General features: G+C 31.8%; 1 protein-coding gene across 1 annotated transcript in view; it reads right to left on the reverse strand.

Moving 5' to 3' along the window:
- Window positions 1-13,084, reverse strand: part of LOC129803876 (furin-like protease 1) — a 155,228-nt gene that overhangs the window by 72,915 nt on the left and 69,229 nt on the right. Inside the window, exon 3 of the mRNA XM_055850707.1 lies at window positions 3,380-3,601. Within this exon, the coding sequence (XP_055706682.1) occupies window positions 3,380-3,601 (222 nt within the window). The remainder of the gene's footprint in view (window positions 1-3,379; window positions 3,602-13,084) is intronic.

Here is a 13,084-nt window from a genome sequence, read left to right on the forward strand (position 1 = left end):
ATTTTCTTTACGAATTTTGATTTTATGAAATTTTTATGATATAAAATATGTGCCGGAGCCATAAAAAATTAAATTTGTTTAGCAAAAAATCAAAATTGACCACTATCCAATTTAGAATTTTATGAATATACAGTCTTTAGATCAAAAAAATTTCATAAATCTAAATTCACTTTTATTTCTTCTTCAAACGTTCTACACATGTCTATTCTACTCTTTCATACTCCTCTTCTTTTTTGAACATCACGACAAATTTAATATACTTCAGTTCAAATTTACTTTGCCAAATTTTTCTAATCTAAAAATGTACCTGAAACACTGAAGAGCTTTAAATTTAAATAAAGAGTTTTTTTACTGCAACAGTCTTTGATGTTAATTTATATAAAGTATATCAATCTTTGTAAGTACTCAGATATTTTACTGATCAAAATTACATAGGGTAAAGTGATATAATTTGGACATAGTGTTACAAGTTGGACATTTCGCCGGTACAAGTTGGACATGGCTTTTTTCTCGATAAATACAGTACAAAATTTGTTTTTAAGCACAAGGAACCAAATTATATAACTAAAGCATTAAAAATATATAAATAAAAATGAAGTACTAAATTTATCAAGACAAAAAGCCCTGTCCAAATTGCACCATTGTCTAACTTGTACCACTGTCCAACTTGTACCACTTTACCCTATTTCATTTATCAAATTTAACATCTAAATCCATCACCACACGTTTTGGATCGGGAAAATTTCGTGAAATCAAAATTAATATCCTTTTCTTTCACAAATGTTTTGCATATGCCCAATGTTCATCTTATTCTTTCATACTCAAAATTCGATTAAACTAAATTGAATTTTGTGTGATGTTCAAACAGAAGAAGAAGAAGAATCCGAAAGAGTGGGATAGACATATGCTAATCGTTTGTATAAGAGACGAGAATTTTGTTTTCATGAAGTTTTCCTGATCTAAAAGGTGTGCCGGAGGCATTTCAGATCAAATTTAAGTTTTTCCAAATTTTTCCTGATCAAACTTGATTTTAGTGTTGAAAACAAACAATTTCTATTGATTTAATTTGTTTGACTATAATTCCAGATATGTTTTTTTTTTAACATTTTTAGACTATAGACGGTTTAATAATTGTCACTGTAAAACAAAATCTAATTCAAAATTGGTATGTAAAGTTAGATTGCAACAATTTCAATTAACGGGAAAACGCCAAAACCCGCAAATATTGTATAGCAACCCGAATTCTGAATTTTCGTTTAGCATGCATAACACGAAAAAAAAAACAACAAGAAAACATTAAGGTGGTGAATGTTTAAAGTTTAAACAAATTGTAAACAGAAAAGGTAAATTTATTTTGTGAATCTGTTGGGCGAGAAACTTTAAAAAATCATCAAAGATCTGACATAATTTTTCTCACATGGTTAATGATCGCCTCAAACTTGGTTTAGGTGAAGAAGAGACCTAATAAGTAAAACAGTTACGCGAATTCAACAATCTGTAATCATTAGTAAGTAGACTAAATTCATTTAAATAAAATTTACGCCTATATAGTGATCTAAATGAATGGAACATCAAATTAATTATTGAAAATTCTATTTAACAAAATTGAAATTGTTCATTTTCAATACTAAACTAATTTCTTTTTTTGGTCTGATCGCATTTAATTTTTGGATTATAAAATATTATCTATTTCAATAAAACCGCGTTTTCCTATTGGCTAGAACTTTAAAGCTGTAGCCGATCAGATTATATGATTGGTCTAAAATGTGTTATGGAATTAAATATTTAATCACATGTAAATTAATATATTGACCCAATTTCATATTTTACTGGTCATCAATATTTTATTGAAATTAATGAAAATTTTGTAAATACAGCATTTTAATTTCTAAATTTTAAGCTTTTGAAATGTTAAGGGTATCATTGGTAAAATAATTTACATAATATAATCACTATAATTCAGAACGGAGATTTAAAATTGATTTTAATATAACATTTTAATAAAATTATGTTGTGGCTTGGTACCTTCGGGAGAAGAGGAATATTAGTATTTTACTAATCCCACGTTGTCGCCGAAGGGTGTATATGGGGTGGCCATATCCAAACCAAACACTATACTATATTTTACAGAATTATTTAATGAAGAACTTCAACTGTATAATGACAAATGTGAGATAGAATGAATATAGCGGCCACTGGCATGGTGCTTCTTCACGGTACTGAAAAATGCAACCGATTTTAGTGTAATTTTTTCCCTGTTTTCGTACACATTTCACGAAATATCTCCAAAACTACGTAGGTTGCCAATTTGGGGTTTTCGGTTGCCTATTCTATATTAAATTGGCTTTTATTTTGTATTACTATTATTTGCTAATTCATTCTATGCTGACAGAAAACAGCTAAGAAACCCAAAAGCTTTTTCGGCGCGCTAGAAACATATAGGAAACATAGGAAATGTCATGTCTCCGTTTAGAGGGTTCCTAGTGGCGACGGTCCTGGCGCCCTCTAACAAATTAAATTATATGCTCAGATTTATTTCTTGTCTAAGAATTCACGGTTGCGCTAACTTGAAAATTCAGAGACCATGAAAATCTTCTAAAAAATTGCATAAGACAGATTTTCTATGCTTTAACATCACAGAGAAAAACACGGCGGTGCGATTAACTTTTTTTCCTCATAAATTTAACACATTTTAATTTTACACCTTTTTAAGAGTAAAATTAACATGACAAAGGGTAACTTTAACCCCTAATACACCTAAAAATCATAATATTTACACCGATTTCAGATCAATACTGCAGGGTAAAATAAACATTTCCGGAATGTTGTTTTAACTTTTTCGGATTTCTCTCAGTGATGACCAAAATATTCTAACACCAAATTGCTTTTTTGTAATTACCCAGTAAAACATGAAGAAATTGCACATAACGTTTAAAATAACAAATTAAAAGATCCTATTTTACTTTTCTAATTTAGTTAAACTCCAACGTCCACTACCTTCGAAAAGAAGTATTTTTAATGTAACATAAAAGTGTCGTAAAACAAAATTGAGATGAAAATAGAGTATATTATCTCACTACAGCGGTAATGAGTTTTTAGATCTCATCTTCGGAAATTTGCTATTGAAATTTTGGCATACTTGAAGACTGTTTAATAGCCCCTAAATTTTATGATGTGGCGCAACCACGGAAATTTTCATTTTCAAGCATAAATGATATGTTAGCATAAAACGCCGACGAAAATTAATCTAAATAAACTAAAATGTGTAATTTATTAGTAGGGAGTTGAGCTTTATGAAAGAAATAAAGACGGCATCAGACTATGATGTATGATATGCAAATTAGCTGAATGCTGCCATTTCGAGCATTAATCAACTTACCAAATACCACATATGAGGCCACTTTGGATCATTAAGTTGAACACTAAAAGTCCTGCTCGGTCGTATCCTAATTAGATCCCGTTTTTGTCGTGATTTCGCTCGTTGCTGCACAGCCCATCGGACCCTGTGGTCACCGTCGAGACGACCCTGATGATGATACGACGGACTTATTGACCGTTTTTGTATCGTGTTGTGGTGAAAGTGATAGTGGTCATTAAATATCTGAAAATATACAAGAAAAGAACCAGTCATTAATTATATATTTCGTGTTATTACTTTTTTGTACACAAGAAAAGTGAGCTCTTTGCAAATTTTTGCGAGTTACACAACCCTTGAACCACATTTCAACTCCCCTTTTTTTCCTTGTTTGATATTTTCATAAAAATCTCAACCCTTGCCCACAAAATTTTGACTTACAGATGAAAGAACAAAGACAAATAGAGCTTATTTATATACGCGCTTTTGGGGTATCATAAAGAATTTTGTGGCTGCATTTACTTATGATAATGTTTATTACACACAAAGTTTTTCTTCACTGATTCCTTCCTCCCCTTTATTTCTTTCCATACAAAAATTATACATCCCCCTTTCGATGGAATACCATAGCAGAGGAAAAATAAAATATTCATCTCATATGAATATTTTGTGAATTTGTTCGCGTAGATTTTGAAAATAAATAAAAAAAAAAGTTAAGAGAATTGTATGAAAAAAAAATAGAAGAAATTCCATGTTTCATGGAGCTCATCAAGGAATATTTTATGAGATGATTCTTCGCGTTTGTGATGCAATTGTTGTATATAAATTGTAGAAAAAGTTTTTCTTTGATAGTTTAGTCTGGTTTATTTCAGCACTTATTCAACTTCTCTATTCTTATCCACTTTTTTTCCCTGACGACAACGTCACCCTAGTGATGAGGAGTGCTACAGCTCATCGTGTTTTCAAACATTTTCTCCTTCGTAAACTTTAACACGGTACCAAATTGATTTTTTTTATTCATTCACCCTTCTCCATCTACAGTACACAACAAAAAAGGTGCAGAGAAAACAGACAATTTCAAATTTCACGCCCTTCATCACCTCAAAATTAAAAGTGGTTTTTCTCTTTTTCAAGACAACCTGTCGGTAAACTTGTTAACTCGAGGATACCTTTTTCCACATTTTAAAATTCAACAGAAATTTACATATTCTTCCACTGGACAAGCATCCGTGGACCTTTATCATTTTAATTCATTAAGAGAAAATTGTCGTAATTAAATAACAAGTTAGGAACTTTTGAAAGAGAGGAATATATATGAGAAAAAAAAGAATTGGAGAGATTTCATTAACCTTTCTCTGAATTTGTGCTAAATAAACAAATAGTAATTGAGTACTACTGGCATGAAACACAGAAACCCATTTCCATGCCCTTTATTTATGCTAATTTTACCATCTTTTTTTTTATATCAGCATCTTTTCGTGTACATAGTTTCGAGTGTGAATGTACAAGAGATGAAAAGTCAGAGACACCAAGATACCATGCTTCTCTAATAACAATCACGACTTAATTTGCATAAATTCATTTTGCCAGAGATCAGAATTATTCTACAGTGGCTAACACACAAAATAGAAAACTAAGAAATGAGAAAAACTCTCATTTCCACAAGAGAAAAAAAAATCAATTTAAACAAAATCTCCTTTTCAAATGCAAACGAAAATGCTTCATTATATTTTGTTTGCATTTGTTCTTTATTGAAATTGGTATGCAAATGTACTTGAAAGAAAATTTAATCTAATATGAAGTTATTGTTCTTATTTTCATCAATGGTACTAATTTTTCTATCGTGATAAAGTAAATTCTCTCTAAAACATCATTTTACTGCTCGAACTCAAATCGAGAGCAGTTATATTTCTTTTCAATTTGTCATTGTTTTAGAGCTTAAACGGTAAAAGATATCGACTTCTAGTCTTCGATGACCCCTAATAAAAAAACAATATTTCAAGACGTTTTCCATCCCCACACCCCCCCCCGCTCTAACCCCAACAAAAACCATGTTTTTTTGGTTTTTCGCAAAATTGGCCCAAGCTTCTTCAATGATTTTCGGATATGTTTTAGAGGTAGTACAGGCGAACATTTCGTCCAAACATACCTATGACCGGAAAATTCGCCATTTTGAATTATTGGAGGACAAAAGTCAACCACTTTGGAAGGCCCATTTTTCAACCGATTTGGTTAAATTTGTTTTTCTTTCAAAAAGTAATGTAATTTCGAACTCGACGGCATCGGTGTTCATCGGTAATGAATCGGTTAAGTACCGATTTTTTTGATTTGCAAATGCTTTTGTGATTTATTTATCAATTTGATCTCTAGAAAACCTGTAAGGACCAAAAGATCGTACGGAAAACTAATTCACGGTGAGCTCTATCTCGTGATTGGATAATGATAATGGAGTCAGAAAAAGCGCCTAATCAAATCACATCAAAGCTACAATTGCAAAAAGAAAATTTAGAAAAGTAGCAAGAAAACTAATTATCTATTAGTAAAAACCTTCCCAAGTGATTACTGCTGGTGATGATCCTCTATTTTTCCAAAAATAACGAACTTCAGGAAATCAAAAAACATAGTCTAGTCGACCACTGAAGAAGGTCCACATCTGGACCGAAAGCTCTGGGCAAGACAGAAAATTTGTTTTTCTTCTTGAGGTGATATAAATTTCCACTGGCGATTACCGGAAGTGTCCCCATAGTCTATCTCGTGAGTTCGAACATTCCGCAAAGCTAGGACGCTTTACCATCTCTTTGATCTTATAAGCCAAAATTATTTTATTTGAAATTCAACACATTTTATAATGAAACCTAAAAAAAACCTACACAGGAAAAAATCGTTAAGTGAAATGTTCGTAAATCATATAACCCATTAAAAAGTTCGTAACAGTTTGTACTATATTCACAAACTGTTCTTTTCTTTTTTCTTTTATACTAACACTTGTTCGCAAATGTTCGAAAACACAGAGAAAAATGTTTGTAATATTTTGTTACATGTTTGTAAAGATTTGCCACACATAGGGGAAGTGCTTATAATTTTGGACAGTCTGCTTATAAGCATCGAAGTTCCAAGTTTTAAGTGCGATATTTTCTATACTAATTGACATTTCTTGTTACTCTCTTTTCAGAAGGGTTGTTTAGAAACTTAGCAAGCTATTTATCGTCTTATTTTTATTAAAATTAGTTTTAATACGTTTAAAAATGAATTGATATGTAGAGGTGAATTTGACTCTTATTTTGGACAACTTGGTTATTAATTTTTACAACTTGTCTGTAAATTTGGACAGCTAATCCGCCTCAACAGGATGCCCATTGTTCTTCATTTGATGAACCAATCTTACCAAGTCCTCTTCCTGTTCATGTAAGGGAAACGTAGAATGTCACAGAAGTCCAGAAACTTTCCATATCATTCATTAAAGTGAGTTGACTTCGATACTCCAAGTACGTGCAGATTCGCTCATTCCCTGACCTTTCCGGGAGCCTTTCAAGGCATTTCTCGCTACATCTCTTTCGTAGAGATGATGCTCCTTTGTTTCTCCAGGCATTTGTCCAACCTAGTCATCACAAAAGCTAAAACTTCACGAAATTTCGTGAGAAAAACACCTGTCCAAAATAAGAATCATCACCTCACTGGTGAATGTCTTAAAAAATTTCCCATTTTTCACACGAAAAATATAATTCACAAGGCAAATCTCACTTCAGGTCAAATGTACAAATCATCAGTAACGTGAATCAACACAATATTCAATGAATATTCAATAATATCACTCAAAAACAGCGAACAAACTTTGTTAGTACTTCACCAAAACTAAATAAGACTGAAGTAAGCCACGAAGTTCTGTCATATTTCTCGTAAGCAATTGCTCACACTGAATTTTCAACAAAGCAATTTCAACTCAAATCATATTCAAAATTTAACGTATTTAGTGTCAAAATCTTCCAAAAAGAACAAATATTTAGATAGAATTCATTTTTCATCAAATATTGGAATAAAAATCCATCATTTTAATCAATTTATTTTTAGTGTCCAATTTTACCCTCAAAGTGTCCAAATTTAGAAACTGTCCAAAATTATGAGCACTTACCCTATATGGACAAATGTTTGTAAAAGAACAAAAAATTGTTGTCAAGTAATCATATTACGAACAAGGTTTACGAAAAAGTACAAACTTTTACGAACTTTTTAGTGGGTTATAAGATTCACGAGCATTTCGTAAGTCCCCAGTAGGAATTCACAAACATATACGAACAGTTTTATGATTTTTTTCTGTGTAGTAAAATCATTCCTACAGAGACATTAGGTCAATATAATATCTACTTTAATATTGATTTAAATATTGATAAGCATTCAATTATCTAGCCATTAAACAATTTAAACTGGTAGTTTTCCGAGAAATTCATTTTATATCAAGAATATTTGCTTTACTCTTTAGATATGTGAAATAATTTTAATTTGTTCTCAATGTATATACCACTCCAGCCTTCTTGAACCGATAATACTTCTTCACATAAGAATCAAAAATTAAATAACACAAAACATTTTTGAAATAATAAATATATACAAATACATAAATCCGAATTTGAAAACAGGAAAACTAATAAAACAAACCTTAAAAAAAATTAAAGAGAGCACTTATAGCCTGCAAATAATGGATAAAAAGAGACAAAGTTGAGAATTCTATACATTTTAACTTTTTAGATAATTTGCATATTGCATATTTACAAATAATATACAAATTTATGAAAGCAAAATTTTCCACATTGCAAACCAACACACTGAACATTTATGATAAACACAAATTATACCGCAAGCACAATAAATTACAACAAAATTATGTGCATACTTAAATCATACTGTGAGGGCGGAAAATGAAACAGTATAGAAGCACTATACGACCAGATTCAATAGATATTACTAATGAACATTTTTTTTCTAAAGCCAAACTTTATGGGAAATGCGAGATATGAGATTAAATATCATGTCGAACAAAAAGCGTTTTGCTTGAACTAATAAAATTATATTTGAATTTCGATTAAACTTTTTAATATTTATTTTTTTATGTGCACAGCAGAAAACAATTTTTTTATGCTATTGGTAAACTTTTTAGATTAAGAGAATTTCAATTTGGTAAACTTCATTATTCAGTTTTAGATTGTAGAATTGAATTTTAATTTTTTCTACATCAAAGTGCATATAAGTTGACTGTTGAACAAGCACAAATTGTTTAATATTATCATCATCATCATTTTCAACTGCTTACCCCTATTTGGGGTTGCGGATTTAGGATATTTAGGTGAGCAGCCCACGACTACCGTCCGACTCTTCAAGAAAGTATTAACATTTCGTAACTAATTTAGACTCAGACTTTTCTCGAAAGCACGCACATTAGAGTTATTAAATAAGAAGTATTATATCAGCGTCTGCCGCTTTATTGGTGCTAGTGAACAACCTCCAAAGCAAAACGGTAGAAAAGTTCTTTCATGGAATTTGTATATCGATAAAATAATATATAAACCTCAATTCTGAGATTAAGGAAAGATCAAAGATTAAAGTAAAATATTTAGTGTCAAAATTTAGCATTTAAGGTTCTGAGTACAATTTAAGACTTCTGGGTAGAAAAGAATAAGCAAAGCCTTCCAGGCTTCGCAAAGCGCTAGAACTCGCGACTTAGAAGTTGTACCTCTAAAGTACTCTCGCATCATTTACCTTTTACCGGTTCTCAATCGATTTGAACCGATACATAAATCATGCAAAAGAAAAGATCCCACAAAATAGTTAATAGAGTAATAGAATTGATTTATACTGGTTTATAACCGGTTCCTTACTGGTTCAATAAGTCAATGCTTAGTGGTCTTGGGGCACTCAGTGGGTCAAGTGGTAGAACACTCGCTCTATGATGCAAGTGTCCCGGCTTAGAATCCCCTTTAGGTCACCAGGAATCCCAGGAATTTTTCTCGAGTTAAAGGGGTTCGAATTGCATCCAATGAACTTCACTGCACTTGATACCACAGGGAATAGGACTGACAACCCCATCCCTGTATAAAAAAATAATAATAATGGATGTCTAGAAATCCCTTTGTGAGAAGGCCTAGTTCCTCTATGGAACGTTGTGCCACCATTATTATTATTACTGGTTCATAACCGATTTCAACCGATTTATAAATTACTCAAAAACTTTCTTTTAAAAAAAAGTTATCGGTAAAATATAGGAGTATTATATAAGTCAAAATGAAAGGATGATATATAGTGCTCTCTCTGTGAAGTTCGAGCAGCAAATTTTAAGTTTTACCGCTTTTCACCTGGTCATGAGTAAGCAGGCAAGCTTTGTAGTTAACCCTTTAAGGACGATTGGAACACCGGTGTCCCATAAAGAAAATAATTTTTCCTGACCACCTAAAGTTATTTTTTCCTTATGTTTGTACATAATTGCAAAGTAGAAAGTTGAAGGAATCAAAAATATTTTTTGAAAGTCTCCAGCTATTTGCTATATAGTAAATTTTTAAGCTCAAAAATTACGAATTTTTAAATTCTCATAATGAAAATTAATTTTAAATATTTTTTATACTTCTAATTTTTTTAAGCAAAATCGTTTTGGGAAAAGAAACTACAATGCTCAAACATAATATTTTTCATTAGATTAAAAATTATCATTCATTAGTATTTTCAGAAAAATTACTTAAATTTTTAGGCTATTTTTGCCCCTGTCGTTCGTAGAGGCAAGAAATACATCAAAACTGATTCTGTTGGCTTTTCGAAGCAAAGATATAAGACCTTTTACTGCTTTTGTTCATTGGTTTCATTTTTATTGCTGATTTTCGGTCCGTGAAAGCTGTGTCGTCGTTAAAGGGTTAAGTTAAGAAGCTTTCAGTTAAGTTTTCATTGCACAATGTTTCAATGTGTTTTAGTTGTCATAATCCATATAACCATCGCCGTCTTAGCGTAGAAACCAACCTCCTTGATAAAATGATTGAAAATCCCTTTACAGTTTGTAGGGGAATGTAGACATGGTTTTTACAGTGTGAGTCTTCAAACGATGCGAATTTTCTCTTTGTTTGCAAAGAGTTGGTTTACCATTTCTCATCTCGTTTCATGAGGATAATAATTATCTACATTATAGCTAATAAATGACGAACTAGCTCTTTGCAAATAAAGAGAAAATTCGAATCATGTGAATGTTCACTGTGTGCGAACCGAACTTATATTCCCCTATGTTTTGCAACCCAGTATAATCTTTCCAGAGTTAACGGCTCGAGTATGCCCTTAAAGAGATACTTAAACCAAATCTAGCCCCACTGGCCGTTTGTTTCGTATTATCATAATGAATTCATGGCATTTATATCATAATTATTTGTTAGCTATTGATGATTCTAACCTATTCCATAATTTCTTTAACAACGCATAAGTGGCATTCGATGTAATTAATCAAAATAATCACGAAAATGCTGCTTGCATGGAATGTTAGGCAATGCCCATTGTTATTATCTCCAAACACATTTATTGAAAATCACAACAATGGATCTGCATAGTACGTCGTCTATCTGCACGAAATATATCAAATGCACACCATATGATAGATGATTCCGTATCCAACAATCCTGGACATTCCCATTTATTTTTAGTGAAAAAAAACCATCATATCCTTGTGTAATAGTTGGTTTTATTTTTTTTTTACATTTCGACTAAAATCAATCTATAGCTCCTCGAAAAAAAAATAGACCACGTAGAGAGCACTTTTTTACACCCCCAAATCTCTCTAGCCAAGCGATAAATTTTCAACACTTTTCCCAAAAAGTATATGTGATTTTAGCGGATGTGATAGGTTGTCAAAAAAAGCTTCACATAGGTACATACCTACTATTTTAGTCTTACTCTTCTCGCAGTGAAAAATTCTATCAAAGCCACATGAAAAAAAACAACACAAAGAACCTCAATAAGCGGGTTAAATTTTAATATGATAAAAGCTCTCAAATATACATACTTTCAATACATATATTTTTCGAGAGAAGAAATGTTTAACAAAAAAAGGACATGAAGCTTAAAAAATTTCTCAAAAAGTTATTGGAATGGTGAGACATAAACAACATTAGACGAAGAGTATTTTGCATGAAATTTATATTATTATTATAACGAGCAAAGATAATATTCCTTCTGTTTCTCTGCCACTTTGCGTGTCACAAAGTATTTGTCAAATGTTGTCATCTAAGAGTTGAAAATATCTTCATTTATAACAAACTCGTATTGTACTCCTGAAAATATATATGTAATACAAGTCAAGAATCATCATGCAATATTATTCCTTTCAACTCTCCATATTTAAGTGTATGTTGTTTAGGAAGACATGCTAAATGAATTTACCACCTCAAACTAATTAAATTTATTTACATATCTTAGCATAAAGTTTATTTGAATAAATTTCGTCAAAATTCAACAAATTATAGAGAAAATGTAAATCTTTGATAAGGACTCTCCTCATTATAATAAAATTTACAATCAACTAATATAGCAGGTGAATGAGTAATACAATTATTAAAATAGGTCAAAGTACACTTGCTTCTTATATAATAAATAATAATTATGTACAATCGACTTATAATAATAATCATGATCTTCAGTGCTTACGCTTACATAAACAGTGAGTATGCACATCTTCCCATTGACATAGAGAAACTTTTCATGTTGTTATTCTTCGACATTTCATGGGGTAGTGAAACTTTAAACAAGTGGAAAATTGTAATGTCAATCAAGTGAAAAATATGCGTAACCAATATTTAATTTCCGTGGTTTATATACTGCTCCTGACAGTATAACAAACTTTTCGTTTTTTTTTTTTCAAAATTTAAAACTGCCACTCATCTCAGTTTCCATCCACTTCTCTCCAAAAGTTTTTTTTAACTTCCACAGCGTAATAAGATAAGATTTTGCCAGGGGTCAGTTCTCCATTTCGGATATTCCGATGCATCCAGGCCACCAATTGGGCCCCTTATGCTTCCCCACTCCTATTCTATCTTATCCCCCGATACGGGTAGCCGCTCAATATCACAGCTCTGTGAGCAGTCAGTGCCGTTACTATGTCACAGCATCCCTTCTCGGTGTGTGTTTGGGATCAGTGACAGCGAATATTTGTATCGACTGAAGTACCGCTTTCATGTCGAAACTCGTTTTCGTACCAGCCTCTATTGTTTAGGCGGTTCACTTTTTTTGCCAATATGCACCATTGACATTACTATTCATTCATTCACTGGACGAATTCAAAGCCGATATGGCATGAGAAATCTTTTTCTGCTGCTGCTCAGCTTTGAACCCCAGACCTCGCAGTCATAGAGCTACTACTCTATCCACTGACCCACTCGAGGCCCTCCACAGCGTAATACTACGGACTGAAAGTAAATTTACTAAAAGTATATATCACATTTCCCCATTAAAGGGTATTAAATGTGTAAGTCATGTATTGAAAAGGGGTTGCAAAGTGAGAGATTCTGCTATATGCGCGAATTCGTAACCTGAATTTTATACTTAAAAAAATGTATAGCCGAAAATAATTCAACGATGATGCATTTATGATTTGACATAAACAAAAAGATGGATCATCGAATTTAATGCCCAACGCACAATAACTTTTGCTTTGTAAATATGTTTTTCAATTTTCAATGAGAGTGAATGAGACCTAGATCTGGTCATCTCGCT

The sequence above is a fragment of the Phlebotomus papatasi genome, chromosome 1 (assembly GCF_024763615.1).
Source record: "Phlebotomus papatasi isolate M1 chromosome 1, Ppap_2.1, whole genome shotgun sequence".
In the NCBI taxonomy this organism is placed as follows: Eukaryota; Metazoa; Arthropoda; class Insecta; order Diptera; family Psychodidae; genus Phlebotomus; species Phlebotomus papatasi.